The 27,487-nt window shown below is 41.9% G+C and overlaps 1 protein-coding gene across 3 annotated transcripts in view; it reads right to left on the reverse strand.

Annotated features, from left to right (window-relative positions):
* Window positions 1-31: 31 nt before the first annotated feature.
* LOC117811426 (phytanoyl-CoA hydroxylase-interacting protein-like) overlaps window positions 32-27,487 on the reverse strand; it is a 34,311-nt gene continuing 6,855 nt past the window's right edge. The window contains exons 2-6 of one of the 3 annotated variants that reach the window (XM_034681687.1): window positions 21,048-21,086; window positions 9,238-9,431; window positions 6,587-6,761; window positions 4,215-4,332; window positions 32-1,536 (exon numbers count right to left, since the gene is read on the reverse strand). In XM_034681687.1, coding sequence (XP_034537578.1) covers window positions 996-1,536; window positions 4,215-4,332; window positions 6,587-6,761; window positions 9,238-9,327 — 924 coding nt within the window. In that variant the 5' untranslated portion in view covers window positions 9,328-9,431; window positions 21,048-21,086 and the 3' untranslated portion in view covers window positions 32-995. Of the gene's footprint in view, window positions 1,537-4,214; window positions 4,333-6,586; window positions 6,762-9,237; window positions 9,432-19,568; window positions 19,897-21,047; window positions 21,087-27,487 lie in introns of those variants that run through there. The other 2 variants (XM_034681688.1, XM_034681685.1) reach the window with 2 other exon arrangements.

Here is a 27,487-nt window from a genome sequence, read left to right on the forward strand (position 1 = left end):
ATATATATATGAATGTATCAATAAAAATAAATATTTTTTCACATTTATTCTGCTAAACACAGTTTATGGTTCTACTTTCTTCCTTTCCTCCGACTACAACAAAGTAAGAGCAACTGATGCAGAAGAAGTTGCCATGGTAGAGGTACTGACAGCTTTCATACGCATGCTGCACAGAAACTGCATCATGCTTTGTCTTAAAGGTTAACAAGTTTACAAATAGTTCACACTCAGCCATCAAAGACTCTCTGTGAATACACAATTTAGAGGCTGTTGCATTAGTACTGCTAAGATTCCACAGCGGCTTCACTTCTTGTTTTAATACCTTTGGTTTAAAGAAAGATGTCTCTCAATGCTGCAGCCCTATACAATTGTAGTACCAGTCTGTGCCACTAGTTGGAGGTAAACAAAAGTCTGAAATTGTCTACTGTAGAGTAAGAACAGAACATTTCTATAATGACAGTCAAAGTAAGTGGAAACGAGAGAATGCTTGTCCACACAGGCTGTGGACCTTCGAAAAAGAGCATATCAATAATAACAAGGCAAAGATCAATAACAAAATATGAGACAACTTTTCAAAGAAACACCAGGAAACTGAACAGAAGCAGCCCGTGTTGGTTAGTACAGTTAAAGGGTTTGGTCAGTATGCCAGTGTTGACTTGAAGGATGGATGGATGGATCTGTGTTGTTGGTGTCCCAGGTTTTGATTGCTCAGTTTCATGAATGTTTTTAACCCTTTTAAGATGAGGAGACAACAGTGCAGGTGTCAGCGTGAGCACTTCCTCTTTTTTCCCCCTCCACTCTTCTTTGGGAATGATGGTCTCTTTAGAGTACAGAGCGGTGTCAGAGATATGTTTGTGTGAGCCTACTAAATCTGCTGCTTCATGCATGTGTTGGTCTGCTTCATCAGTACATGTGGACTTCCTGTGTGTGTGTTAAGAGGTCAGTCACCTCTAGTCCTTCCGTCCTCCTCCTTTGTTTACATTCAGCCTTTTTTTTTAGCGTCCCACACTGATGTTGCAGGTCTTGCAGCTGGGGTCCTTCTTGGCATTTACCGTGGACAGACTCATCAGCTGGTGCCCGCTGATCTCCGCCACCGTGCCTATCGCCAGGTCCACAGGCTCCGTGTAGATCACCTCTAGGATGACGTCCTGGGCGTGGTGGAACACCAGACCCTCACCCTCTTCACTCTGCTTGCAGGTAAGGAATCGATTGTTGGTGATGTCAAGCGCAGGAAGCCTCTGCTTACAGAACTCGTCGCCTCTGGAGCCCTTTGGCGCAAGCACCAGGATAACGAAGTGGTAGGCTGTGTACATGCAGTAGAAGTCTCCAAAGTACAAGCTGGTTTCAGGGTTGAAGAGCAGATCAGCTCCCACCTCAAAGCGTTGGCGGCCGTAAGGGGAGTCCTGCGGGGGCTTGCCAGTGTTGAACTCTGTGTTGCAGCTGAAGTAAATGCCCTCCAGCTTGCCACTGATGGGTGAGCCGTGGCTTCCGCTGTTGTCTTTCACTGAAGGCTGCATCCGGTTCTCCTGTGCCTCCCTGGAGTTTGGAAAGAAGAGAAAGAAATTGTCTTTGAAGAAGAAGAAAACAAGGTTCAGTTTAGGGCAGATCAGAAACAAATCTGCTCTTTGTTTTGATCTGTGGTTTTTGTTCTTCCCCACAGTAAATCAAAGCCATGATTTTGTTTTGGGAATGGCAGATGGTGATGGCATCTCTCTATCAAGTTTGATTACAATATAATAAACTGTGTCAGGGGCAGCGTAACACATGGGAACAACTGATGAAATGTGCAATAAGCTCTTAACCCAATAAACACAGTGAACTCTCAGAACACAGATACATGTAGTATCTAGTTTCTGTTTCTGGGGCTATAATTGCATTAGCCTGATCCAGTTAGTCTGTCTCATTGACACCCAAATATTTATCCACCTTTTTTACAAACGGCTGGAAAATAAAAGCTGCTTTCAAAGAGCAAATCAACAGAAGAACATTTAAAGCAATGAATGCTTCTGTGGCAGCTTCACACCTTCCCCTCAGAGTAAACCTGAACTCTGAAGGTCCAGTTACCAGTTGTAATTACACAGCTATCAGTCCACAGGTTGTCATTATATCCATAATTGATGCTTTGTTGAGGCCATTATGTAGTTATTCAGCTCCCACCACAGGTCAGAGAAGCAGAGGCCTCATCACGTGTTAATGTCAGTACTGTTTTTCTCCACATGATGGTGCAGTTTAACAGAAACACTGAGTACGCTGAAGCAGATGTAGCTCAGCAGAGGAGAAAAGTCTATTCACATGACGTCATGCTGCAAAGCTTCAGTGAAAAAAGTGCTCACAAGCTGTGGCTTTAGTACAGACACTGTATTCTCTGAGGCGTAGAGCATTACCTACGAGGAAGAGCATAGACAGGAGATAAGTGGAAAGGGACCAAATAGAGAGGTGGAAAAAGGGAGTCACATGAACCCAGACAGAAACCAGTAAAGAATCTGACTGCACAAAAAGCTGCTCCATAGATATTTCCCATCTCCTCGGTCTGTCACACTCTCCTCCGACATCAAAACAGCCTTGCACGGCTTTTGCTACCTCAAGCATTTCTTCTTTTCTTTTCTCTCTCCTTGACAACTGTTTGCTCTCCTCCGGCAGGGTTACACACTTTAGCACTTCGCAAGAGACTACATGGCAGAGAGACAAATGATCTTTTGTTGGAGGTTGTATATCTGTGTGCAGAGTTCACGACTGCAACACCAATCTTTGACTCTTTGCATTAGTATTAGGCAGAGCTGGCTTTGGACCAGAATAACTTGCACTGCTACAACCTCCTCCTGAATCTCCTTTATGTCTTGGCTTCAAGTAGTTTTTTTTTTTCGTTCTTAGGTTTGGACTAGATTGATCATAAAAAATAAGGAATGACATTTTTTGAGAAAAGTCGTAAAGCCTTCAATGTAATCAGAGTTCTATGATAGTGCAACACAGTCCAATTAGTTATGTTTTAACCATAGACTGTAAAAATATGGACGCAGTATCCGTGACGTCACCCATCTGTTCCTGAGCGCTGTTTTGAAGCCAATCGACGGCGGCAGCCATATTGGAAATGCGGAACTCAACCAGGCAGAGTGTGACGTAGTGTGAGCCTCCTAGCCAACAGCTATGTGATCCCCGACCAGGAGTCACGTCAGTCATGTCCTTAGTTGGGCAAAAACTCAAAATCTAAATATCTTCTGAACCGTCACGTTAGAAAAAATTCACCCCCCGGACAGTGTGTGCCGATAGAGAGATTAGCTTCATAGGGCCAAGCCGTTTTTTGTACCAGGCTGTAAACATGTTTAATAATGCTGCAAAGATCATCTTTTTCCCATTCATGTCTATGTGGTTTCCGGTGTTTCTGCAGCCAGCGTCAAGCGGATTCTTGATGTATTGCAGTTTATAACACTTCCGCATGGGCTTCATAGTTTGAGACTGGAGGTTGCTGCTTGGTTTTAACCCTGCTGTTATGTCGAGGGTCAAATTGACCCTTTTTAAAGTCTATTTTAGGTAATATATGTATTCCAAACCAGCTAAATGCAGCATAAAAATCTGGGCAGCATGTGACAGAAGTGGTGTCGTGTTAATTTATCAACATTACTCATTAAAAAAATAAAATAAAAGTAAAATAAAACAAACAAAAATCTATGTCATGTAAAACTATTGTATTCATATTTAGGGCTTTCCAATGTACATTTAAAAAAGCTTTAACATGAATTTTAATGAAAAACGAGTGAGTTATCCTCACTGAACCATGATCTGTTAGAATTAAAGAACACCAATGGACCAAATCTTGATTTAAATGGTCAGTAATGGAGTTAAAATTAGATTTAAAAAAAATGTGTATTGGGATTTTTTGGGGTTCTGACACTTTTGGATAATTGAATTGAATCTGCACCGGGTCAAATTGACCCAGGAACATAATTGCTGTTCCAGAGAAACGAACATAACAGGAGGGTTAAGGGAAAATATATGTAAAGAAAATAAAAGTGAAATCAAGCGACATACACACATTTAACAACAGCCAGATACAGCTACATGAGTACAGACACTAATATATAACATCCATTTTCAGGCCTAGTATAATAATATCAAAGTGTTCACATTATTCCATAATCAAAGAAAAGGTGAAAGCAAACCTTTTACTACAGAAAAAATACACTCTAGCTTGGTAATAACAAGATCTGCTTGCCTACCTTGCGTTGTCAAAGTACTCTTTATTCTGATTCCTGTAGAAGACACTGAAACGCAGCATCCGCCCAGCGATGACCTCCGCCTTCTCCATCAACTGGTTTAGATGCACTGTGGAATAATCTGCAAAACAGACACAACACATATTATTATGAAAATGAATGTACCATCACTGTGAGGATCTGAAACCAACGTGAGGATGTAATTAGTAGAAATGTAATTACACACATCAAGAGACTCTGTGCTGCAGCAGAGATGTAATATGAACCAAGTATGTTGACTCATTTTATCCTGAGATCCGTCCATCTTTAACCTCTTCATATTTATGACTTGAAATGACTCAGCACTGGATGAAAAGAAGCCTTGAAGTATTTCTACTAAATACTGTAATACAGTCTGCTCTTACTCACCACCGTGTAAGCAGGTCTGCCAAATGGGTGTGGATTTTATCCAAAGCATAAGTTTCATGACGATCAAGGCTCTTTCCAACATTTGATTTTTCTTAAAGCACTTGAACACTGACAAGGACAATTTGGGGAAAGTCCCTGCCTTTTTCATGCACCAAGTACCTCAGACAGAAATGAAAGATGACATGGTGTTTATTTGGATACTGGATATTTTGACATTTTTGACAAAGTACATATGGCTGCTAAAGTAGTGGTAAGCAAAGGCTGCCTTTAAGGTTATGAATCTGCAGAGCTGGAGACTGCAGTTTCAGGACCACAATCTGGGGACTGCATCTATAGGACCCTTGTGTTTTTGCTACAGTTGGAGTTAGGGTGTTCTCTACTTCTGGTAACTTTTGGCACAATTGGAGAAATCAATCAATCAATCAGACTTTATTTATAAAGCGCTTTTCATACAATGACACTGTAACACAAAGTGCTGTACAAGAAAAACAACTTAGAATAGAATAAATTAAGAAAAAGATCCCAGCCCCAGCCCCAGCCCCAGCCCCAAACCCACCCCACAATCCTAAGGTTAACAACACAATATGCAACAATAGTAATAAAAACAATGAAAATAAAATAAATAAATAAAAAATCTAAATAATTTGCTGAACGAATTGGAGAAAGATGATTAACAGCACTATTTGTCATTATCCATCAGTCATTTCTTTTCTCTTCATCAACATCCCAGCCCTTTTTGTTTTTGAAGCATCGCAAGCAAACCAGCAGGGTTTTTATTTCAAGGGTGATATTCGCCAGCATTGTAAGAGATTGGTCAAAAATATCTGCAGTTAAATTTGCAAGAGAAGGAAGGGGAAATTGTGTTTCAAAGACAGTTTTAATCTTAAAAAGCTGCTGTAAAAATATCTGTGTTAAATGTTAGGAAGCATCTGACTTGTACATTTGGAAGCTTAATTTTTTACTGAGTATTACATCAGAAGGCTACAGAGGGCTACAAGCTGCAGGGTAGTGATTGAAACGTAGTGACCCAAGGAACGAAACATTGCTAATAGCATAACAGAACATCTAATTAATGTGTCATAATAAGAGGATTTTGAGAAAACAGAACCCTGGGAACATTAAAACACGCCTTCATGTGGTTCACATTAATACTGGAAAGACTAACTACTTAATGTTCCAAATTTCATGTCAAATTACGTATGATTCATGGTAAATAAGTGCTTTTCATTTGTGTATCTTCGCACACATACAATCCCTGCATAAACCAGTGCCCAGGTTTAGGCACCCCACTCAAAAAAGCCTGGTCACGCCCCTGCACAGTGGATTTTGTTAGTGCTATGACTAATACCTTGGTGACATAATAAACTCAGATGATTAAAATAGACATAATACTGGTTTCATTTTGCTTGTTAGCAGTGTTATTGTGGGCATCTTTATATGCTGACATCAGCATTCAGTCACACAAAATGGTTAGCATACTAATACTGCACATTTAGCATCTCTCTCTCACTACATCCTGGTCCTACACACTGCCCTTGCCTCCCCTCTCTACTGCTCGTCATCCCTCTCACAGCTCCATCCCCCCCAAACAAAACCACCCAGTAAATTACCCTCCAGTCTCCTGCCATCATCTCCTCACCCTTCTACCCTCCCCCACTCAAAGACTCCAGCCAGCAACGTTGAACTTGCTGACCCCTGCATCAGAAGATATATAGCAATTCTCCCGTCATTCCTTTAATCAGTCATCCTCCCCACCACCATCCCTTCCTCCATCTCCCCGTCCCCTTGGTATAAATTAGCCTTCTTTTAATATTTTCCCTGAAGCTGTGTGGCATCCTGAACTTTCATTGTATTCCCTCGTAGCACTGTACTAGAACTGTTTGTCCAGCAGAAATCAAAAGCAATACCGAAGTCACACATGCTGAAAATGTAGGCACTCTAGGCACTGCATGTTGTGTATTACTCACCGGCAGTGCAGAACTCAATGATCTCACTCCACTCAGAGATGGCGTAGTCCCCGTCGGTCTGTTTTGATGCAGTCTGGACGGCCACGGTGTACTCAGTGCGGGGACTCAGGAACCAGTGGCCCCGCACCGTCATGGGCAAGGGCACTGCTTTGGCCACGAGTTTGGTGGGAACATCCTAAGAGACAGGAGAGAAGAAGGAATGAGTCCAAAAATATGCTCCATCACCATCACATGCCGAGATCTGCAGACGCATGCTTGAAAAATCAAACCTACATGCTTACATTTTACACACAGCGAGTGGCAGACTGCAGTTTCCACCTGGGGCTGTCCTTTTGATATGTACATGACATTTTCTGTTCACTAGTCAACCCCCTCCAAGTCTTAGTGGGCCTTAGCAGCTCATTGATTGGACCAGGAGCCCCTGCCTAGCAACAGAGTCAGCCCATTAATCCACTGTTGCTGCACACCAAAATCAAAATACAAGCACGAGGTCACCCGGCTATAACAGAGCCAAAAGAGAGGAAACACTCAGCCAACTATCACCCAGGAAGTGGATGTAGGAGGGAATGAAGGAGGCTGATGAAACAAGCCTGTAAGATTACCAAAACAGATCACGGACTATCCTCTAACACAGTGAAACATTCTCCCTGCTGCTGCTGCTGGTACAAAAACTCTCAGGCAGAGAGAGCCATTTTAGTGATATTAGTCTGTTTGAACTTGAGTGACAGCTTACTGTGTAGTCTTGGATAAAACACACTTATGCTTCAAAAGAAAGGTTATATTGAGATTTAACACGGTGGAGCTGTGGTTCATGTTTTAGCTTTGAATAAATTAGGCCTCAGACATTAGTGTTGTCATATTTATACGTTTGTGGCATCAGAGAAATTATGTAACATAATTAATATGTCTGTGAAGGTTCTCAGTCATCCAGGTCCGAAAGGCAACTGGACTAGGTAGAAATTCTTGAAGATGTTTCACCTCTCCCTGAAAGGCTTTTCAAGAATTTTCTACCAACTCCAGTTGCCTTTAGGATCAGTCTTTGAATCACTAATATGATATTGCTTGATAGTTATGACCACAGGGGGAAGGATCTCATTCAGGGTCAGTTTAACCCTCCTGTTATGTTTGTTTCTTAGGGACAGCAATAATGTTCCTGGGTCAACTTGACCCGAGGCATATTTAATAATTCAAAATTGTCAGAACCCCAAAAAATCCCAATACACATTTTTTAAATCACATTATTAACTCAATTTGAATCAATATTTAGTACATTGGTGTTCTTTAATTCTCAAAGATTATAGTTCAAAGAGGATATTTCACTGGTTTGTTATGAAAATAAATGTTAAAACTAGTTTTATGTACATTGGAAAGTGTTTGGGGTGAAATATGTCACACAGTTGCAAAGAAACATTTAGTATTTGGCACTTCTGACGCCTTTTAGCCTCCACTTTGACTGCCAGGTCAAGTTGACCCACGAACAGTATCTATGTAATCTAAACATGCAGGGGGGTTGCAAATGTGATAAATTAACCATTTTCATTTTATGTGTTGTTCACGCTAATTAAGCCAAGCCGGAGAAGTTTCATAGCGAAAAAATACTTGGAACATTTTTTTTGATTTTTGAACTTTAAAACGGGTCAATTTGACCCGCAACATAATGGGAGGGTTAACTGGGTAAACAATGCAACAAACAGCGAAACCAGAAAGGCTGAAATAACAAGCAGAGTTTTTTTGTTGAGCTCTAAAAGACATGATTCAAAAATGGAAAACAAGGCAGTTTTCAAACATGAAGTTGCAGGCAGATTTTGTCTGAAAACTATATTAACATTTTGTTTAACAAACGCATCATGTTATTATGTTACAAAAAAAAATGGAAAGAGATTTTTTAGATTGATAAATCAATTCTAGAGTTCCTGTGAGGAGTATTTCTGCTTCCAATAGACGTAACAAGACCATCAAGGGGCGAGGTTTATTATTTCTATGTTATCTTTTACCGCTGCCACAGGGTAGGTTTCAGACAAAATGATCAACAGCAAGCTGCTGAAACTGCAAACTGAAACTCAGTCACTGTTAAAGGTTTGACTGTTAAAAGTAAGGATGAAGAGATTGCTTACAGAGGACACTACTTCGGCATGTACGGGACAAAACCAGTAAAAGAATAAAGCACCATAAATTTCAACACAGGAGCTTAAAGTTACTGAGATATCTGTATTCTATAAGCTGTCACAGTTTATGCGTAGTTATATAAGAATCACTATGGCCTTCATTCTTATGTTTAACAGCTGTCAATTCAATGTAAAGTCCCAGTATCAGTGTTTGTCCAGGGATTGTCAGAGATAATAAAGAGTTCATTTGAAAGGTTCTTATCCTGATTAGTAAAGATTTAAATTAAAAACATTCTTGAAGACTTTTTTTTTTTTCAACTGTGCAGGTACATTACCTACTTAGGGCTATTATAAGTTATTATGTTTATTCAATATTATCACACACGCTGAATCATACAAACACAAACCTCTCATCTGACACATTAATTCTCTATTTATAAAATGCAGCATATTGAATTCAGTGTGAACACAACGTAAGGCCTTTCTGTGAGTCATCCCTCTGTATAGTGTCACCTCAGTGTGCATCTGTGCTGATTCAAGCTTTACCTTGTGTTTGAACTTATTGGAGTTTTTGTTTTCCTTCTTGTTCAGGTCAATGAAGTAGTGTGTGATGCGCTCCTTGCTGCGCGCCTCCATGTCCCAGCAGATCTTGAAGGAGTCGCAGGTGATGTTGCTTATCTTGATGTTCTGGGGAACGGGGAGCTCCTCCTCGGTTAGGCTGCCATCCTGGGCTTTACTCCCTGTGTGGTTGGAAGAAGAAAGCAATGAGCTATGTTGATATGGTGAGGGCTGAATAGAACAAAATTAAGCCTACCAAATTTAAATCATGTGGCTTGAATTTGCTGTTTAGAACACATTCTTTTGGACAGTACATCATTTTCAATCTTTGCTAGTTTAACATAATTATTATGAGACATTGATGAATAACTTTGACTTTGAGGTAATGATAAGTAAGTGGTTCACATCTTTAAATCCAGTATCCATTTCCATCATTTATTCAGCTTTTTCTCTCTTATAAAGCTTTTACACTACTGTTGTTTCTAAGTAATTATTCCACAGACACCACTTACAGTAGTGCATCCACCGTATCACTACTTGCACAAGGAACTGCCTGTGTCGCTGACTACCATATGTTGCCATGGAAACACATCAGCCCCTGAACACATACACGCACGCACGCACGCACACACACACACACACACACACATGCACGCACACACCGAGCTGTTTTCCAATACATATGCAGCACTAAATATTTCAAACGCTGCTTATAGAACCTCCTCTCTTTTCTGCAGAAATGGATCAATTTAGAATCAAAGTGAGGAAAAAACCTTCTCTGCCAAACTGCAGGAAATGCCCATGCAGCAGTTATATTCAAAATGCTGGTGAAATTATATGAAAACGTAGCTTCTTTTTTAAGTTCAATTAGATGCTTAAATCTTTTAATTGGCCAGTTTGGCTTAAATGTAATATTATTTCACATTAAATAATTTCATAGATGTTACATTTCCATGCAGAGCTGCAGAGATCCCATGCATTAGTCGGGTTGTAAGTACATTGTATCAAAGGCATACAACTCAAAGTGCACACTGAGGCCACTGAAACATGTCAAAACACAGTTGAATGAGGGCTTTGTAGAAATTAGGGTGAATATAGACTTTGCGTCACGCTCGGAGACGCCCACTTGGCAGAGCAACAATGTGTTTTCTGTGCACCCTCTGAGGTCCAAACACGAGAGTGAGTAAAACACAAGAACGCAGAATTTGGGAGCAATGCAAAACACGACTGGACTGTATGGAGGGGAAACAAAGGCAGGAGCAGCGGAGCATGGAACATCCATCTCCACTCATCAGCTAAGAGAGGGGGCGACATGAAAGAATAATCCCATAATTGGGCTGTGTGTACTCTCCTGTCTCGCCTCCACACACCACTCCAACAGTGAAGCATTTGTAAATTGAATCACTTTAGGAATAACTAGAAGGTAATTCATTCAAGGTGTATCTTCCTTTGAATCACTGTTCAGCCTCCTTTTCAAATCATCATGTGACAGATATATGTTCTTTACCTCCAGACCAGACTGGACCAGACCCCCTGCTTGATTCTGTCCCTATAACCTCTTCCTAATTACAAGCAGCTGATTAGCAAAAATAATCATCTTTAACCCAAAGACCCCCTGTTGACTTATGCTTAGACTGAAATTCATTATACCTTTAGTGTGGAACAAAGACTTTCCAGTTATTATCTGATAATTAATTTAGGAAAAAACATGTAACAGTAAATCAGTGAATATAACAACATAATATGGATAAGAGACTCAATTTAACCCAACTGTTATGTTGTCTATTGTCTATTATAGTCTATTTTAGGCTATATATACCTTCCAAACCAGCTAAATGCAGCATAAAAATCTGAGCAGCATGTGACAGAAGAGGTGTTGTGTTAATTTATCAACATCACTTCATAAAAAAGATAGAAATAAAAATGTAAAATAAAATAAACAAAAATCTATGTCATGTAAAACTATTGTATTTATATTTAGGGCTTTACAATGTACATCGAAAAAAAGTTTGAACATGAATTTCCATATAAAATGATTGAGTTATCCTCATTGAACCATGATCTTTATGAATTAAAGAACACCAATTAACTACATCTTGATTCAAATGGTTAGAAATTGAGTTAAAAATTAGATTTTAAAAAATGTGTATTCAGATTTTTTGGGGTTCTGACACTTTTGGATAATTGAATATTCCTTGGGTCAAGTTAACCCAGGAACATTATTGCTGTTCCAGAGAAACGAACATGGACAGGAGGGTTAATGCAGGATTCCCTTGTGAAAAAATGGCCTGTATGCAAAAAAAGGCTAACCTACTGTCATTCTTCCTATCTATCATGAACACTCTCGAGGTATGCAATAGAATTAATGCTAAGAATTATATGGTGTTATTTTCGTTTTGGACAGATGGCAAAAGTGACATAACATTTGTAGTAGGAAGTAATCATTACAAGTACAAACAAATGAAAATGTTCTACATTGAAATGAAAAGAAGCTTCTGTTCAGCAGCCTGATGAACCACGACACAAATAGTTGATTTAATCTCTGACAAGACAAACGGCCAATCATTGTTTAAGGTTTTGGGGTGGCCACTGCCATCCTTGGACACCCCTGTTACCCTTGCAGGTTGGCCAATTCTGATTTTAGTGCCTGTAAAAACTGTTAGGATGGTACGCTATAAAATGATGGACTGCACAACACCTCCCCTGTGTGAAGCCAAAACTTCTAGAGCTATCCCTGGTGACTGGCTACACTAAAGGTCACAAAGCATGCCTCTTTCATGAAAACAGATGGAACACTGGCCAAGCTAGAAAATTAAAATACACATCAAATCTTTTTCAAACATGCTCTCTGTCATAGCAATTAGTTCTCATCACGCCCAGTTTTAATGAAGTAATTTATTTTTAAAAATATACATTGACAACTTTGTTGACAAATGCAGCCTCTACAGCATTCTTTACCACGTTAGCAACAAAAAAAAAAAAAAGAAGGAGGAATGGCACAAGAAAACGCAAAGTGAGTATCTGTTATAGTTCAACACAAGATTCTTTGCTTCTGCACATGCCTCGGCTCCACCAGCGCCATATGATAGCACCCATGGAGGCGGTATTTTGGCTTCACATCTCGCCATGGGAGGTGATGGCGGCATGTTGACCATGTTGGTTTACAGTCAATGCTTTGGGCTGAGCATGTTATTTATGCATGACACAAAAACATCTCCTCCTGCTGCTACTCCAGATTTGAAGTCAGTCTCTTTCTACTGAGCTGATATGTTCATCTCAGACTGAGAGGGTCGAACAAAACGTGACGGAGCAGACCTTGGTCAGTAAATGCTCCACTAAGTCAGCACAGACCAGACGGTGATGTCAGCAATGTGGCGCCCCACCTGAGACTTTATGTTGCTGACCTTTGCTAAACATAAGCAGAATACAAAGAGGCTTGATGTCATTCTCAGACATCTGCTTTAGGGAAAGATTAAATATAGCCGAAGATGTTTCTTTTAAAAAGCCTTACTGAAGAGTTCTCAGAAAAATGCTGAGTAATCCAGGCCTTTCAGAGCAGACAGTACAAGTGTTTAACAAATGTTGATACTGTAGCTGATTTTATCTGAGTTATTACTGCTACTAAGAACCTCCACAGTCTCTTTGATGTGGGGTATTGTACAACATGCTAGGCTGAAGTAAAAAAACAACCCCTTATGTGACTTATTCCATCCCAAACACTACTTCAGGAAACCATCACTGTAAACATAGACCAAAACCAAACCCCAAACATGATAAACCTGTTAACTAAGTTTCTTTGTTGTGCCTGAAGCAGTCTTTTTCCACTGCTGCTTAAACAATTCATGTCAACAATAAGTACTCTAGCAGCAGACCCCATGCAGGTCTTTGCCCTCCCAGCTCCCTATTACTCCACACTACTTATTTAGCTCCTGTTTACTCTAATGCTCTCCTAATTAACCTGCAAATGGAGGCATTACACCCACAAAGTGAGGCTTTCCAAATGCAATCGGATAATGCCGATGCAACATTATTAAGGCTTCACAGTCAGGCTAAAAGTGATGTTATTGGGGAAAAGAAGCTGAGAGGACTGAAGTTTACAAGTACAAAAGTACGAGGCAATGCATGTGTGATTCACCACACAGTTTTCTGAGATTCATGCAAAAAAGATACTCCAGAACTCAGTAGGTAAAAGACTTAAATTATTATAATGCCAGCATATTTAAAAAAAAAAGAATAATAAAAAATACTACATAAAATTGACTTGCTGTCTCCAAATCAGAATCTAAATTCATTTAAGTGTACAAGGCAGGCCTGCCTAGAGGTAAATGCAGAAGCTTTGTAAGAGCCAGTGCTAAGCTGTGTTACGAATCCTCCGGGACTGTGAGAGTGCAGGATGAGAGATAGAAGAGCGAGAGCCAAGAAGGATGAAGGTCATGCGTTACGGGAGAGAGTTAAACCTTTTTACAAACACACGCGGGAGGCCCAAACCCTCAGCCCAACTTAAATTTAGATGCTAGTATCTCAGCTCCCTGGTGCTTGCTGCAGCCTTCTTGCACCGGGGGTCGGTACTGTAGCAAGTATTCATTTTGTCGAGTCATGATTACTTGCCTCCCAATGTATGACACTACATTACAATGTGCAGAAGGTGGAGGCTGGGGGATTTTTGTCTCATCATGATCAAGCAAAACATGAGTCAACCTTCGAGTTGTTGCTTATGGGCTTAGTAGCATGCATTACTCATAATGTAAACACATGCACAGGATTTAGAATGACACATATTGGCACTACACATCCTCAGACCAAGCACCAAAATAAAGGGCACAGATACATCTGCATTATAGGAAAACCTTTAAAATGACAGAGAGCCTATTCTGTGCATAAGCCTATCAAAGGCCTTATTGGCTATTACCCTTTATACAGCGTGCATTCAAATGCCACAGTGTGGAGTAGCAATAGATGCAGAAGGATCAATAAAAATCTTGTTAACATGCATGCATAGAACCATCCTAATGGCTCTCTGTGGTAGGATTTGTTCCAATCACACCTGGGCTTGATACAGTAAATCACTTGTTAGCTGAAAGGAAAGTTATTTGATTTCCATTCAGGCCATTTAATGGGCCTAACATGATGTAAATGAACTCTCTGGTTGGTGTTAGGTGATAAAAGTGTCCACCATGTGAGGCCAGTTGGAAGTCCACGCTTCTTGCTTTGAAAACAAGTCAACTTTCAGTAAAGGTTAGTATTGAAAAATAGGTTTGCCAAGTATCGTTGGCAGGTGTGTAAGGTGAAGAAAGAATTGGCAGATGATAGTAGCTCTGATAGTTTCTGACTGCACAAGTGGGCACTTGGTTCAGACAGACAAGCCTCCTACTGTTTATGTTGCAGTGTTCCCTCTAAAACTGAACAGTGTAGCAGTGCTACACTTACAAGGCATCGATGCTCACAGGCCTTTGAAAATCACATCTTTTGTTCCTCTCAATGCACAGGCTAGACCAAGGCACAGAAAATGTCATGCTTCTGTGCATCAGGGTTACACAGTCTGTGTTCCATCTTTAAGGCGTCAATACTCCCCTGAGCTACAAACAAAGACTCGATAAAGATGCTTTAATAACACAATCTTTGGTGGTGAAGTGGACTGGCTCAGAATCGACCCAGCGCTCCTTTTTTTGACTAATTTAAACAAAGAAGACCCTGAGGCATCATAGAGCTCTAAAGTTAACCAAAACCAGAATGATTCATGGCTCCCTTTTGCAGAGAACTTGACTTCCCAAACGGAAGATTGCTGTATAATCCTCAATTGTTAGTACTTGAATTTTTGTATCAAATTAAATCACTATGCATACAAATAAAAATCATGATGTAGTTTTTGAGAGTCACACTTAACTGCAGTCAATCTCAAATGTCCTGTGTGATAAAGTAAAGTCAATCACAAGTGGAAATCTTAAGTCTTGCCAGCACAGTCATGGCACACAACTGCTCACATTGAACTCTGGCCAATCTGAAATGCCAGCTTACTCAGACTTTGTGTACGTCACAAGCACGGCTATCTGTTGTTATGGAGAACAGATTGGGTCTACAGCCATGCTAGCAGCTTTGTGAAACTACACCTTAACATAATGGTACTTTCAGTTTGATGCTAACTCAAACATGTAACACCACAGTGTCTAAATATTCATGTTTATCAGTTGGCATTTATTACTGTTCACCCTCTTAATACAGCATATTAATGCTTCATTACCAAGCAGCAACCTCTGGTCTAAAAATATGAGTCCAATGCGGAAGTGCTAAAAACTGCAGTTCATCGAGGGTCCGCTGGAGGCTGGCTCAGGAAGTACCGGAAACCACATACACACCAATTCAAAATAGACTATATTTACAGCAGAAATAAACATGTTTACAGCCTGGTACAAAAAATGAGCGTAGTCTGGATAGCTCATTTCTCAATCGGCACACACTGTACAGGCGGCAAATTTTTTTCTAACGTGGCAATTTCGAAGATTTTGAGAATATGAGTCTTCCAATGAGAGGCAGAGCTGACTTGATTGACAGGCGGGAACACTGTATCTGTTGGCTAGGAGGCTCAAAGCCCGCCTCTTTACGTCACAATCGCTCCACAGCAGCTGCCGCCGACAATTGGCCTCAAAACAGCGCTTCAGAAACAGATGGGTGACGTCACGTACACTACGTCCATATTTTACACAGTCTATGGTTTTAACACAGCTAAACATGACCATAAGCATGCTAACATGTTCTCAATGAGCATCATCTTCAGCAGATAGCTTTTACCCTGTTTACTTCAAAGTTTAGCATGTTAGCATAACGATCTTTGATAATCACTTATTTGCCAGGGGATTGCATTCGTTTTGAATTCTTGGTATATGCTGGGAAAAGATACTATTTCATTTTATGATTAAGTTAGCTGAAAAGTGGAATTATAACAATGCTAGCTTTGTGACATTGTTCGTTGCCTCAGTGGTTTTTTAAGCTAACATTTCATTAGACTGTTTAACATGTTAACATATTGACACTTTGTAGTTAGCTGATAACACAAAGCTAAGCCTATGACCAAGGTAGATGAAAGGTATTTGAAACAAAGTGTTGGAGACAGGATTTTACTATTTATTTTCTGATTATCAAGTAAGTTAAATATATATATATATATTGGCATACTGATACTTTCTAATTAGCACTAAACAAACTAAGGCTTTTGCCATCACTGTGAACAAGTGCTCGACAAACAGTCAGTGAGTTACTTAAATCAGTACGCTTTCTTCACTAGGAGCCATGATTATGTGTGCTAATTCAAAATGTAATATATCCCAGTTTCGGAAAGTAATGGACAAATCAACAGACAGATATTTCCACTTCATCAGTCTGCCTAGAGCTAATAAAAATGACTGAAACACAGCACATTTGGGAAAGGCAGAATAAAAAGCAGACCCTCCACAATCATTTCCCCACTGCCTCTTTAATCTTGCAAAACTTTTTATGCGTTTCTCAGCTCAACTGCGGTTAAGTGAGGATTGAAAAGTAAGCCTTTTGTTTAAGTGTTGCTGCACAGCATTCTATGTAGAAATCCTATTGCTGACTAGTAATTGGCGGGCTCAACACCGAGGGAGCTTTTCCTGCAGCTGACAGTCAGTGACAATGTTAAGGCACCTTTAGAAGATGGTTTCCTGTATATCTATGCATCTGTCTGTCACTACAAGGCACACACTTCCAAGCGGAGCTGTCACAGCTAGAGCAGCAGTATTTCCAGCAGAGACATTTCAGACACAGTACTTGCTTCGATCCATCATGCAACTTAATTATGTCAGCGACAATGGCACAAAGGCCTTGCACTGCATGTAGCATGTATTTCATTACCCCCTGTAAATGCACATTAACTGGGGATATCAAAATGGTGGTCTGAGTCGGCCTTGCAGAGGCTGAGCAAATTTGGCAGCGGTTCTGAGTCGCCAGACCTGCACACACAAGTGACAGAGACCTCTTACTCACAGGAGCCCATTCTTTAATCTGCCCATTACTCATCACTCTGAGCAAACACTCATTCATGTCACAACCCCATCACTACACTGAACCATTAAGGCTGTTGAACTCTCTCCAACACAGGGGACACACAAAAACAACTGGTATCTCATCACTTCTTTGTGCAGTGAAATGCTCAAACAGTCCTCAGTGTGTGTGTGTGTGTGTGTGTGTGTGTGTGTGTGTGTGTGTGCGTGTGTGTGTGCGTGTGTGTGTGCATGTGTGAGAGAGAGAGCTTTTTCCCACAGACATTTGTAGGCTGCATGCATTCCCATTTGCTGGGTCAGCATAGGCACATAAGCCTCTCATGCTGGTAATTAAATATTAATGGATATGGGAGTTAAATTTAGAAGACTGTGGTGCTGAAATGAATACCGTCCTTGAAAAACTTGCATAACAATAAAACAGTTGATTTCTGAGAACTCTGTTCTCTGTGCACAGTATTCTGCGTAGGGTTTAGCAAGACATTTTTGAATAAGAAAGTCTTTTTGGAGGTCACTATGAGTAGGAAACAAAAAATGTATTCAACAAAACCAAACACTCAAAAGACTCATCATCAAATGCTTCCCCAGTTTTTAAATATACATTTTTATTATGAGATTCTGCCATTAAAGGAAACATTGGCAGATATAATGGCATAGACATGTCTCACAGAGAAAATAGACTATATATTATCTATATAGATATATGTTTATATCTATAGTACATGGGTTATCTGAGGTTACAAATCTAGAGACTACTGTACAGACCATTTATTACTCAGAATCTACACACAAAGGTGGACAGTGTACTAGTGTTGCTCCATAAACAAGAGTATGTGGGTGTCCCAAGGACACAGAAGCACTATTTACACTGGTTTAACGAATTCAACTTCTTCAATAGGGAAGTGGCTGTTGTGCTGCAAAGATCAGGCTTATCAAAATAAAAGCTCTCCGGTAAAGCTGCAGTAGAGGAAGCATAGAGTTGGCACAGGGTCCATTAGAGAAGGACCAGCCCCAGCGATACACCCATTATTAAAATTACAGCTTTAGAATCAGGCCAGCAGAGCACTAAGAGGATATAAACTGAGTCCTGCTGTATTACATTATGAGGAGCAGCAGCACTGGCAGATGAAAATGAGGCAGTGTGCTACAATGGCTGCACTGTGATCACGTGCAGTGGGTCTTTTGGGGCCTCAATGAAGACACACCATTGATTCTAGAAGTCAATCTAAATACAGATAAAGAAAATCTGTGGAAAGAATCACGTTAAATTCACTCAGCTATGAAACATGTGTGACCCCACGTCCTTGCCGTGGAAGTGGATTAACGAAAAAAAAAATATTTAAAAAAAGGAGGTTTTGTAAAGGTGCATCTGGACTCAGATGGGAAATCGATTGTGTGTAATTGCAATGATGGGTGTGTAGGTCTTCACTGCCCGTCCACACACGTGGGTGCAGCCATGTTTGAGCCTCTCATTCTCTCCTGATGATGACTTGCTCTTTTTCCTCCCAACCATTACATTCTAATTAGAGTGAAGCCTTCTCATGCGAAATCTGCTAATCCTTAATGAAATTCGAATATTAGCCAGTAAATCACTTCTAGTATAGGATCTCATTCATGACATTTCTTTTTTCTCTTTTTTTAATAGTAAATATCCGGGAAACTTTTGAATACGGAGAAGTCCACCGCAGACTACAGCATGGGTGCAGCTGCATGACTTGATGAATTAAAAATTCAAAAGCAGGGGGGAGAGTTTTCTGTGAGTTCAAGATTGGCTGTAACGTTAAGAATGGTCATTTGCAACCATACAAATGCGCAGGATGTTATGTTCTGTGAGCAGATCAATTGATTAAGGCAACTCCCTTAGATACGGCAACGAGGCAGCGGTTATAGGCGGGGTGGCTGCCGGTCTCTGTCCATGTCTGTGGTGCTGAAATGCAATCATTTAATTACTAAATTATGTTTGCTTCCTTGTGCATGCTCATTTTGCAGGAATATACATTTATAAATTGTATGTAGACAGCTAAATTGTGCATGAACTTAACCCCTGTGCCACAAGAAGACACTCAGATATTCCACACACGCACAAGCGCACTATCCATCCCTCCATGCATCCATCTCTCCGCAAGGAACTGGCAGAATGAACGGCCCGTACTCCCTTTAAACACACAATACGGGTACAGCATGCAGCCAAATCGAATTGCAAAACAGACGGAGTGCGTTGCAGTATCTATAAAATTTACATTAAGGCCTGTAGTACACCGAAAATGTCTCTACAGCCAAATGGAAAGCAGACAAACCTCCCCTTACCATCTCGTTCACATAATTGTATGGCGTCCAAGCTGAGGTCCTTGATCATGCCCTCGCATGGACTTAATGGACTGGTGATGTTGTGCGCAAAGCCTGGTACATCCATCTCTGCAGAAAAGTCTGGATGATGCTACTAGTTTAAATGCTGTCACTCGTTAAAGACTGTCCACGGGGTTCGCGCAACAGCAGGATATACGTCCTCGCTCGTCAAGGAGGGAAGGAGGAAAGAAAGAGGAAGAGAGACCAGTTTCCAGTCAGTCAGTCCCACTGCTCGGTCCGCCGCTCACAGCTCTCCTCTCCTCTCTGTCTCCTGGGTGGTGCGGCTAGTGGCGCGTCAGCGGTATCGTCACGGGCGCGAACAGCACAGTGAGCCGCCAGTTCGGGTTTGCAACGTGATGCATTCTGCAGAGATGCGTAGTAGTGTACCAACCTTAAAGATATCAGTCTGTGCCTTTATCTTATTTCACGCGCCTCTGTGCCTGCAGAGCCACAAGTGTGCTCGCGCGCATGTGTGTGTGTGTACCCCTTGTGCGTTACTCTGCCGCGGGACGCTTGAACATGAATGGTTCAGCGGATTAGTGCAGAGACGTTCTGCAAATTCAATGGCTTCTTATGTAACCAGATTATAACGGTGTTCCCCCTCCGGTTCAGGTCTCCTTCTAAACCGTCCACACACTCCTGTTCTCCTCCATTTCACGGACAATGTCACACCAACAAGGGTCTTAAACATGTCCTTATTTGGTCAGGTGTGGCCCTCTCTCGCACGAGCGCAGGTGCAAGTAGAGCGCACAGTAATGAGCTGGGGGACGACTGTGACATATTGCACGACATAATGAAGGAAGAGCCTCTTAATTTGCATTTTCAGACGATCCTTCTTGCATTGTAATGGCTCATAAAATGCTAAATCCTGTGGGAGCCAGGAAACTGTATTATTTCTGTTTGTGGGGTGGGTGTGTTTGTTATTATCTCCCCTATACACTACTACACCCTCTTTATCTCTTGCTGCAGGAACAGGATTGCCAAAGCATAAAAGGTCAAGTGCACAGGCAAATTGTGGCTAAACACACACTGAAGGCTGCAGGCACCCTGTAGCACAGTTTGACAATCAAGGAGTCACAGTGAAGTCAGTTTTAATGATATATTTCCTCTAGCAGAATTGTCTCCTCTGCATTCTCCATAGGGGAGCATCAGAAAGAGTGTATGTCACTTTCTATTTGTTTTTGTCCCTCTCAGTGTTACGCAAGGCGCCCCGAGGAGACACGACAGAGTCTTTATCTATTCAGCAGACGCCATAGCTCATCTCTGTTTGAGGCACGCTGACACAGCAGCATCATCACCTCTGAATGCTGGCAGACTCCGACTGTATAGAAATAATGGCAGAATACCTCCATGGATGCCCTTATGGGCAATAAAACAATGAATACACTCTTGTGGGGTCAAATGTGCAAAAAAAAAGTGATGCAGTGTGATAATTAATACCTTTTTAAAGTAGAGGAACTTGATGCAGCGCCAGAATATCTAAAAACAAATAACAGAGAATGTTTTAACAAAGAATGCATCCTACAAAGGGTGCCAGTCGGGCCTAATTGCTAAAACTTGCACCCCATTTATAGAGGCTGTAGTCCTTCACCTAGCCACAACCCTTTGCTGCATGTCATCCCATACTCTCTAACCCTCAACATTTTCTGCCTCTCTCCCGCTGTCCAGTTTAAAGGCTGATTTATACTTCTGCATTGAATCAACGGCGTACCCTACGCCGGGGGTCCGCGTAGCTCCCGAACCTATACGCCGAGGCCTACGCACGTAGCTGACGTGCACCTCCTCCAAAATGTAACTCCACGTAGAACCAACGCGGACCGCAAGCTCTGTGATTGGTCCGCTCGGCGGCTTTGTCTTTCCCGCACATCGACCGTGTATTCCATCTCCTTCACTCTATTCTTCATGTAATCATGTCTGTATGATAAACAGCAACATGTATCAGCTGTAGATTAACATAACACGCTCTGAATCTCTATGGAAAAGTAAACAGAGATCGTAGCGGGATCGGAAGCAGGAGGCCGGCTATCAGAGAGACCACACTGCCCTCATGCGTTTCGGTGGAGAATTGCTGCGCGACACGGACACATCGACGCACAAGTATGTGGGGCTCATGTCCGCGTCAGCCTCTGCTGCGTAGGGGAGACGCAGAAGTATAAATCAGCCTTAAGAGAGGCAGAAAACTAACATTACAAAAACACATGATCATTTTTTTGATTGTTTGTGCCCCCCATACATCTGGTGCCCTTTTATTGTCTTTGCCCTTAACCCTCAGAAAGCCTGACTCAGCCACTGCTGATGGCCAACAGCAATATGACCATTTTATATCCTAAATCCTCATTTTAGTCACAGTTACAGCTAGCTAGTTGGCAAGTATTTTCATGCATGCTACAGGATTAGCAAATGGGGTTACGGCAGGCAGGCAAATTAAAATCCCGGTAAGCTCATAATCACACTGGCATTCAGATTCAAGCATATCAGACACACCACTGAAGGCCTGAATTTATTTCACGCTCCGATTTTTATCAGGGCGATGCTGCATCTGGCTCAAATTTCCTGCCTGGAAAGTACATCTCATTAGAAGTGAAGGTCAGGATGCTGATAGCTGCCTGCAAACACACAGAGGCATCTAAGTCTGAAGAGGAGAGGAGAGGCTGCAAGAGTCATACATATTTCAAAACAAAAGTTATTCCGGTAAGAGAGTTTTATGAAGCAAAAGGTTTGTATGTTTTCCCTAAGAGGATGACTAACCGACTGCCCCCTTCCTCATGCTGTCGGAGATTCTTGATCATTAAAGAGCTTTACACTGATATCCTGAGATTAACACAGCATCTGTTTAAATGACTCTGTTCCCACTATAATTCTATCAACCTGTGAGTGAGCTCACCAAATACATAAACAAACAGCTTACGGCCTTAAGTCGGCTACATTTAAAAAAGCTTAATTTTACTCTTTGCAATCATCTCTTTCTCCCCCTCCCCATTTCCCCACCCCTGCCTGCTGTGCTTATCTGCTACAGCACAGGAGGAGGAGGAGGAGGAGGAGGTGGATGAAGCTGACCAATTCTGGAGGAATTCATCTCATCCTACATCCATCCATCCTCCTTGCTATCCCTCTCTCTCCCTCTTTCTGTTTCCCTCCCCTCCTCTCCGCTTCACCCACCCGCGTCCCCTCCAGCAAGATTCATCATGTGTTAGCGTCAGTGTTTCCAGTAGAGCTGCAGGAGGACGGGAGAGAGCGACACTGTGTCCCATGCAACACACACACCCAGCCAAGTTCAGCCCCTCCCCCCTTTCCTCCTCCTTCACCCACATCCTCTAATCTTTTACCTATTTATTTTCACTTTTCCTTTAACAGGCTTGCCTTGTTTTCTTCTTTTTCTTTCTTGTTTCCAAAAATGTCTACTGTCTCTCTTGATTTCATGTAATGCTCATATCTTTGTTCTGTATGTTTGTGTGTGTGTGTGTGTGTGTGTGTGTGTGTGTGTGCATTACATGTCCTAGTGTGCCTCTTTCTGGCAGTCCACTCTGATCTGCTCACTCTGCTGTCCCCCTAGCTCAGAGGCCAAGTGAACCCACAGTGACAGATGGAGAAGTAGCAGGAACGAGAGGTGTAGTGAGAGTTGGAGAAAACCTGCCAGATAGGTTCAGGATTTATAGACGCATAAAGAAGAAAAAGTAGTCTTTAAAACCGAATGTCGATCCCTCACTGTATATACTGCTCTACACCCACACACACACACATAATGAAACCCTGCGGTCACCACACTTCACTTCTAATCCAATAGGTCAGTTATGAGCCAGACTATGGTGCACAGGCAACAAGGTTTTACATTAGCAGGAAACAAAACCAAGTCTCTAGGGCTTAATGTATATGTATGTATATGTGTGTGTGTGTGTGTGTGTGTGTGCGCGTGTGCGTGTGTGTGTGTGTGTGTGTGTGTGTGTGTGTGTGTGTCACTGCGTAGCACACACATTCGTCTGGAGGCAGTAAATGATGAAGCGAGTCATTGATTTGCAGTGTGAGCTGCGGCTTCAGCTAAGCTTCGACTTGATTGATAAAGGTAATGTGTGTCTGTGCGCATCCAAATGAAATCCCCTTTTCCAGGGGCGGAGCTAGACTCTCAGCGCGAAGGGGGCGGAGCATCCTCAAGGGGCCCTTCTGAAAGTCAAATTCACAACTGTAAACAGCTGATATATTTCCTCTCCTATTTATCAATAAAAAACACATTCTCACGTGTTGATCCAAGAGAGCCCATAAAAGGAAACATGTTGCTTGTCAAGTTCAAATGTTTCAGCTGCACCGAGGACAGCACAGACTAACCCTAACCCTAAACCTAAAAGCTAAAGCAAACCCTAACCCTAATCCAAATCCTTACCCTAACCCTAACCCTAACCTTAATCTAAATCCTTACTCTAAACCTAGTCAAAACTCGAAACCTAACCCAAAACCCTAACCCTAACTCTAGTCAAAACCCTAACCCTAAACGTAAACCCTAACCCTAAACCCTAGCCCTAACCCTAGTCCTAACCCAAACCCTAACCCTAATCCTTAACCCTAACATTAAAACCTAACCCTAATCAAAACCCTAACCCTAACCCTAACCCGAACCTTAGCCCTAACCATAATACAAACCCTAAGCCTAACCCTAACCCTTACCCTAATCCAAACCGTAACCCTTAACCCTAACCCCATACCTAATCCTAAACCCTAACCCTGAACCCTAATCCTAAACCAACCCCTATCCCTAATACAAACCATAACCCTAACCCTAGTCCAAACCCAAACCCTAGTCCAAACCCTAACCCTAGCCCAAACCTAAACCCTAACCCTAGCCCTAACCCTAGTCCAAACCCTAACCCTAGTCCAAACCCTAAACCCTAACCCTAACCCAAAACCCTTACCCTAATCCTAACCCTAGTCCATACCCTAACCCTAAACCTAAAACCTAAACCTAAACCCTAGCCCTTACCCTAGTCCAAACCCTAACACTTACCCTAATCCTAAACCCTTACCCTAATCCTAACCCTAGTCCAAACCCTAACCCTAAACCTAAACCCTAACCCTAAGCCTAAGCCTAAGCCTAACCCTAATCCTAAACCCTAACCCTAAACCAAAACCCTAACCCTAATACAAACCCTAACCCTAACTCTAACCCTAGTCCAAACCCTAACCCTAACACAAACCTAAACCCTAATTCTAGCCCTAACCCTAGTCCAAACCCTAACCCTAAACCCTAGCCCTAACCCTAGTCCAAACCCCAAACCTTAACCATAAACCCTAACCATAATCCTAACCCTATCCCTAAACCCTAACCCTTATCCAAAACGTAACCCTAACCCTAAACCATAACCCTAAACCATAACCCTAACCCTAATCCTAATCCTAAACCCAACCCTAACCCTAACCCTAGTCCAAACTCTAACCCTTACCCAAACCTAAACCCTAATCCTAAACCCTAATCCTAAACCCTAACCCTAATCAAAACCCTAACCCTACCCCTAATCCTAAACCCTAACACTAGACCCTAACCCGTAACCAGAATACAAACCCTAACCCTAACCTTAACCCTAGTCCAAACCCTAACCCTAACCCTGAACCTAAACCCTAACCCTAGCCCTAACCCTAGTCCTAAACCCTAACCCTAAACCCTAACCCTAAACCCTAACCTTAACCCTAACACTGACCCTAATCCAACCCCTAACCCTAATCAAAACCCTAACCCTAGCCCAAAACCCTAACCCTAATCCTAAATCTAAACCCTAACCCTAAACCAAAACCCTAAACCTAGTCCAAACTCTAACCCTAAACCCTAACCATAGTCCAAACCCTAACCCCAACCCTAACCCTAATCCAAACCCTAACCCTAACCACAAAACCTAACTCTTAACCCTAACCATAACCCTAACTCTTAACCTAAACCCTAACCCTAAACCTCTTCCAAACCCAAACCCTAACCCTAATCCAAACCCTATCCCTAAACCCTAACCATAACCCAAGTCCAAACTCTAACCCTAAACCCTAACCCAAACCCTAATCCAAAACCTAAACCTAACCCCAAACCCTAACCCTAGTCCAAACTCTAACCCTAACCCTAAACCCTAACCCTAACCCTAACACTTAACTCTAACCCTAACTCTTAACCTAAACACTAAACCTAAACCCTAACCCTAAACCAAAACCCTAACCCTAATACAAACCCTAACCCTAATCCTTAACCCTAACATTAAAACCTAACCCTAATCAAAACCCTAACCCTAACCCTAACCCGAACCTTAGCCCTAACCATAATACAAACCCTAAGCCTAACCCTAACCCTTACCCTAATCCAAACCGTAACCCTTAACCCTAACCCCATACCTAATCCTAAACCCTAACCCTGAACCCTAATCCTAAACCAACCCCTATCCCTAATACAAACCATAACCCTAACCCTAGTCCAAACCCAAACCCTAGTCCAAACCCTAACCCTAGCCCAAACCTAAACCCTAACCCTAGCCCTAACCCTAGTCCAAACCCTAACCCTAGTCCAAACCCTAAACCCTAACCATAACCCTCAACCCTCACCCTAATCCTAAAACCTAACACTAAACCCTAATCCTATACCCTAAACCATAACCCTAACCCTGATCCTAAAGCCAACCCTAACCCTAACTCTAAACCATAACCCTAATCCTAAACCCAACCCTAGTCCAAACCCCAAACCCTAACCATAACCCTAAACCCTAACCCTAATCCTAAACCCTAACCCTAAACCCTAACCCTAACCCTAGTCCAAACCCTAACCCTTATCCAAACCCTAACCCTAGACCAAAATCTAACCCTAACCCAAAACCCTTACCCTAATCCTAACCCTAGTCCATACCCTAACCCTAAACCTAAAACCTAAACCTAAACCCTAGCCCTTACCCTAGTCCAAACCCTAACACTTACCCTAATCCTAAACCCTTACCCTAATCCTAACCCTAGTCCAAACCCTAACCCTAAACCTAAACCCTAACCCTAAGCCTAAGCCTAAGCCTAACCCTAATCCTAAACCCTAACCCTAAACCAAAACCCTAACCCTAATACAAACCCTAACCCTAACTCTAACCCTAGTCCAAACCCTAACCCTAACACAAACCTAAACCCTAATTCTAGCCCTAACCCTAGTCCAAACCCTAACCCTAAACCCTAGCCCTAACCCTAGTCCAAACCCCAAACCTTAACCATAAACCCTAACCATAATCCTAACCCTATCCCTAAACCCTAACCCTTATCCAAAACGTTACCCTAACCCTAAACCATAACCCTAAACCATAACCCTAACCCTAATCCTAATCCTAAACCCAACTCTAACCCTAACCCTAGTCCAAACTCTAACCCTTACCCAAACCTAAACCCTAATCCTAAACCCTAATCCTAAACCCTAACCCTAATCAAAACCCTAACCCTACCCCTAATCCTAAACCCTAACACTAGACCCTAACCCGTAACCAGAATACAAACCCTAACCCTAACCTTAACCCTAGTCCAAACCCTAACCCTAACCCTGAACCTAAACCCTAACCCTAGCCCTAACCCTAGTCCTAAACCCTAACCCTAAACCCTAACCCTAAACCCTAACCTTAACCCTAACACTGACCCTAATCCAACCCCTAACCCTAATCAAAACCCTAACCCTAGCCCAAAACCCTAACCCTAATCCTAAATCTAAACCCTAACCCTAAACCAAAACCCTTAACCTAGTCCAAACTCTAACCCTAAACCCTAACCATAGTCCAAACCCTAACCCCAACCCTAACCCTAATCCAAATCCTAACCCTAACCACAAAACCTAACTCTTAACCCTAACCATAACCCTAACTCTTAACCTAAACCCTAACCCTAAACCTCTTCCAAAC

Source organism: Notolabrus celidotus, chromosome 4 (genome assembly GCF_009762535.1).
Source record: "Notolabrus celidotus isolate fNotCel1 chromosome 4, fNotCel1.pri, whole genome shotgun sequence".
Lineage (NCBI taxonomy): Eukaryota > Metazoa > Chordata > Actinopteri > Labriformes > Labridae > Notolabrus > Notolabrus celidotus.